General features: G+C 43.3%; 1 protein-coding gene across 2 annotated transcripts in view; it reads right to left on the bottom strand.

Annotated features, from left to right (window-relative positions):
* Window positions 1–422: 422 nt before the first annotated feature.
* The window catches only part of degs1 (delta(4)-desaturase, sphingolipid 1), a 29,519-nt gene continuing 24,485 nt past the window's right edge, over window positions 423–5,456 (bottom strand). For both annotated transcript variants that reach the window (XM_086044809.1, XM_086044810.1), the window contains one exon: window positions 423–1,126. In XM_086044809.1, coding sequence (XP_085900935.1) covers window positions 980–1,126 — 147 coding nt within the window. In that variant the 3' untranslated portion in view covers window positions 423–979. The remainder of the gene's footprint in view (window positions 1,127–5,456) is intronic.

Here is a 5,456-nt window from a genome sequence, read left to right as displayed (position 1 = left end):
TTAACAAGGATTGTTAAAACTCTTAGGTCCTATCAAGTTTCTACAGATTTAAAATGAGATAGAGCCATTATAAAAAAGGAGTAGTTGAATTGTTCACATTAACTCTTAAGTGGGGTTATCCATTAATGGTGAAGAATCTAAATTGGCCGGAATGGCTCCTTAAATTTAAAGACTGTAAGAAACCTAAGCAAATCTATCTCGAAGCCGACTTGAGAGGATCCCATCCCCTCGGAAGACCGCATTAGAGCTGGCGAGGGACAACGGGGAGCCAGTACCCTTTACAGGAGAGTTGGCTAGCCATCCCGATTAGGCCTATCTGTAAGTGGAATCTGACCCCATCCATCCATCTTTAAAAATGTAAGCGAATAAATTTTTTTTTTGATCATGCAGTTTTATTGAAAACATTTGAATGAAGCAGACAATTGCCATAAAACAAAGATGCATTTAATGGATCAATTTCAAATGTGTTCATTTAAATGACTGTCGTGAGTGCATTTCATACATATAGAAAAAAATAAAATGTTGCAGCACATGAAATGTTGCAAGTGAAAACCTACAAAGGTATGTGGACAAAACTGTTGCAGACTACATTAAAAATGTTAAAATGTTCACTGACAATCGGTTAGTTACTTTTCTTTATTAAAAGGTGACATTTCAAAAGATTTACTTAAACTAAATCACTACTTTGTTAGATGTCTAATTTCAGGAAAAGATTTGACCTACACACACAGCAGGCAACCAACACTGCCCATAAACAGTAAATATCTCGAACAGTCTCTCTCAATTAATATCCCAAGGTCTGTGCATGAGTTATAGTGTATAATTGATAAGTTGGCTTTCAGACCTTGATAACTAAATATATTCTTGTGAATTAAAAAATAAAATCATTGACAACACATTTTTTTAATGTTAATACCTTTGCATTAAAAAACTGAACAACATGTCTTTCTGTTTTGTTCCAAAGAAGCGCTCATTGAAATTACTCCAGTTTGACATCTCCGTTCAGCTTCCTCTTGACTCGTGAGTATGGGCTTAATGTGTCATCCATGATGAAGTCATATAGAACCTTCACCCACGATGTGTATTGAGGAAGGTCATCGTAATACTCTGCGGCTATTTTCTTCACCTACAAAATAGGGATCAAACAAATGAGAATTAGGAGTACTGGCCACCATGCACAGCCCAAAATCTGACCATTGTGCACCCGTTCAATTCTCAGTGAACACAAATATTACTAAACTAACATTTTGTTCATTCTGTTAGACGAGGGGTGCTCAATCCGGTCCTCAAGAGCCCCTATCCAGCCTGTTTTCCATCTCTCCCTGCCTGCAACATCCACTCATCAGCAAGCTTTGCACAAGCCTGATAACAATTGTGATAATTTGAATCAGGTGTGTTGCAGGCAGGGAGAGATGGAAAACAGGCTAGATAGGGGCTCTTGAGGCCCGTACTTGAGCACCCCTGTGTTAGACCATTGTTGTAGACTACTTCCATGCAAATCAATTACATTTGCAGTATTTTGAAGTACGCCATAGAAATGAGATACAAAAAAACCCGATTATGATAAGAAACAAGGTTTTCTAACAATTTGCTCAATACGTTGACCACTATTAACTATTGTAACTACTTCACAAGGTATACAACAACCAAAATATTGTTAGAGCCATGAAATGTTTGATTTTGCTTTACATATACACAAATAAAATGGATGGATTTAAACGTGGATTTAAGTATCATAATCATAGTCTGAAAACATTGCAAAGAAACTCGCAATATTTTGGAGTACATTAACATCCTAAGAATTGCTTCATTGATATGTATATGCATACTGTATTTTTCGGACTATAAGCAGCGCCTTTATATAAGCCGCACCCACTCCATTTTAAAATAAAATAATGAAAAAACTAGGGCTGCCAATTCATCGTGTTATTTAAATTAATCCAACCCCCTTTTGACGCTGTCAATTTTTTTGATCGCGTGATTAAGGTTGACATAGCAACCAGCGGCTGCATTGATAAAGGCTGCTGGTCACCATGATCCATATATGTATCTTGGGGGGAAGAAAAACAAAAAAAAAAAAATAAAAAATAAAAAAATAAAAAAAAAAGCTTTAGAGTAGAGGAGGCGTTACATCTGCTTCAAAATATTGCCGATGAGGATGAATTGCTCTGCAAGGGCTGGGCCGATAATTCGTTATCGATATGTATCGCGATTGACACGTGATCGATACCAATAGATAATGCCTTTGATAAAACGTTCAATAGAAAAAAGAAAAACGAACCCGATCGGAGCATGGTGCGTGATGTAGGCAGCGCGCTTCTGCCTCCAAACATGAAGAAGAAGTGTTTAAACCAAAGAAGAAGGAGCTTTTAAACCAACGAGGAAGAAGCATTTAAACCAACAAGAAGAAGTTGTTAACTCAACGGAGCATGCTCGTGGGCCCGGGGGCCGCGCACTAAACACACGGGCCGGGCGGCCGTGCGCTACGCTCGCGTCCAGCGAGCAAGCGCCATAACTTTGCTTAAATAAATGACCACTCGACTCAGTACAACTCTTACAATTAAATTATATTATGGATGATAACCCTATTAACATTGAATGAAGGCTAATATATGTGTGTTAACAACTGCTTTGGGGTAGACCTAATGCAAATAAGCATTTACAATGCACTGATGGAGGACAAACTGCACAAAAAACAGTTAACTGTTATTTAAAGGTAAGGTTTAAAACAAAATAATTATCAATATTGACTGATATGAAATACTTAGATTGTGAGTTTTTCTCAGCCCTTCTAAGCACATTATCTTTAAAATGGAGTTTATTTAATCTTTATATCGACCAGTTTATTTCACTCTTTCATATTTACATTGACCTTTTATTAAGTATTATGTTAAAATAAAATAACCTAAATGTATTTTTCTTCGGGTCATTATTTTCAATAGTTTAAAAAAAGAAACAAATTCAATATATATCGATATCAACCAATATGCAACATTTATACCGTGATATACTTTTCAGTCATATCGCCCAGTCCTACTGCTGTGTTCCCCTTAGGGTTGGGCACCGAAAAACTGGATTAGAGTGGAATCGGTTCCATCATTCCGGTTCACCAGGAACCGTTCAGATTTTAGAATGTCGGTGCTAAGTTTCGACTCCTAGTTAGCTGCTCGGAAGAGCTACGAACAATGTACGACCGATTGAAAAAAAAATGTGTGCCTCGGGCCCCTGCCGCCGAAGATGCGTAGCAATAGCACGTTAGCTCGCCCCCACTCGCGCTCAGCTCCTCGGCTCGCTTCGTCCCGGCCGACAAGTGTGGGCAGCGGCGCCGGCGACGCTTCGGGCCAATTCCCATAGATCTCCACAGCTGCGCGAGAGCAGTCGCCCTTCACGGGGTCGGTCATCCTGCCCGGGCAGGCCCGGCCGGCTCATTCGGCCGACGCCTAGCCATAGAATGACGCGATGCGGCTCATGACCCAAAGGCTAAGTACGTCTAATTGCAACATTGAACCAACAAGTTCAACACACAAATGAACATATCCAGCTAATATTTAGCTTAGATAATACGTAGCTGCAGCATATACATAAATACTGTACATACAGATACATCCTATGGTTACATAGACTGCTTAGATTAGATAGACTTTCCTTGCTTGCCCTTAAAATGCAGCATTGTGTTTGTCATATACATTTTCTCTTTAAAGCAAGACAAGGTTAGCCAATCAATTGGTGTTCAGTAGCATGCTTTTGGTAACAGCTGAAAGACGCACGTATGCGTGTGTGTGTGTGTGTGTGTGTGTGTGTTTGAAAAGGGCTGAGGGGCTGTTCGCGTGAGTTGAATCAAATGCTTGTTTTTTCAATTGATGAGAAAGTCAACCCAAACTTTTTTTTTTTTTCAAGAATATGTTCTATACAGGCTCCCTATTTCAAACAAGGCATTCTGATTAATATTGTGTTTGTGGAATATGAGTTAAGTTGTAAAATCCATCAATTTTTTACCATCTCAGGGGTCGGCCATTTTATTACTTCTGCCGACTGACAATGACATCAAGATGCGCTGAGGGCTCAAATAACGACCAATCATGGCTCAATTTCAAAAAACAGGTGAGCTGTGATTGGTCGTTACATGAGCCCTGAGCAACTGTGATATCATTTTCAGTTGAAAGACGTGAGAAGATGGCTGCCCCCAGTGATGACTAAAAACAGGTGGATTAGCTCTTATTCCACAAACGCATATTTATCAGAATGCCTTGTTTCTGCATGGAGAACACCATACCCACCAGGACAGTAAGGTGTTTCTCCAACAACAAACCCTGGATCACACCAGACATAAAAGCTCTCCTGAAGGAGAAGAGGAGGGCTTTTGCGTCAGGCAACATAGAGGAGCGGAGGACTGTGCAGCGCCAGCTGAGGAGGAGGATCAGAGAGGGGAAAAGGTCCTACAGGAAGAGGATGGAGGAGCAGCTGCTGCAGAATAACGCCAGGGGAGTCTGGAGGGGCCTGAAGACCATCTCAGGCCACGGACAACCCAAGACCCGGACTGGGGGGGACCTGCAGTGGGCAAATGAGCTAAATCTCTTTTTCAATAGGTTCGATCAGATGCCTGCCTCCACTCCGTCTCTCCTGCTGCAGTCTCCACCTACTCCTCCTGCTGGGCGTGTCACCCCCTCCCCTCTTTTCTCCACAGTCTCCAGCTCCCAGCTACACCAGATAGCCACCACTCCTTCCTGTCCAGCCTTGGCCTTCACAACATCTCAGGTGAGGAACCAGCTGAAGAAGATGAAGGCGAGGAAGGCAGCGGGTCCAGATGGCATCAGCCCCCAGCTCCTCAAATCCTGCGCAGACCAGCTGTGTGGAATTGTCCAGCACATGTTCAACCTGAGCCTGAAGCTGGGCAGGGTCCCCCAGCTATGGAAAACATCCTGCCTGGTCCCGGTGCCAAAGACCCCCCACCCGAAGGAGCTCAACAGCTTCAGACCGGTGGCGCTGACGTCTCACCTGATGAAGACCCTGGAGAGACTGGTCCTTGTCCACCTGCGCCCCCTGGTGAGCTCCTCAATGGACCCACTCCAGTTCGCATACCAGCCTGGCATCAGTGTGGATGATGCCATCATCTACCTCCTCCACACTTCACTCTCCCACCTGGAGAAGGCGGGGAGCACTGTGAGGATAATGTTCTTTGATTTCTCCAGTGCTTTCAACACCATCCAGCCCACCCTACTGGGAGACAAGCTGGAGCGGGCGGGGGTGGCGCACCACCTCACCACATGGATCCAGGACTACCTCACAAACCGGCCACAGTATGTGAGGACACAGGACTGTGTGTCTGACGTGCTCCTCTGCAGCACGGGGGCCCCACAGGGAACTGTCTTGGCTCCCTTCCTGTTCACCCTCTACACCTCGGACTTCAACTACAACACCCCTACCTGTCACCTGCAGAAGTTCTCTGACGACTCTGC

Source organism: Filicampus tigris, chromosome 11, assembly GCF_054856515.1.
Source record: "Filicampus tigris isolate MCC_2025a chromosome 11, RoL_Ftig_1.0, whole genome shotgun sequence".
Taxonomy (NCBI): domain Eukaryota; kingdom Metazoa; phylum Chordata; class Actinopteri; order Syngnathiformes; family Syngnathidae; genus Filicampus; species Filicampus tigris.
This window is presented reverse-complemented; position numbering and strand designations above follow the sequence as displayed.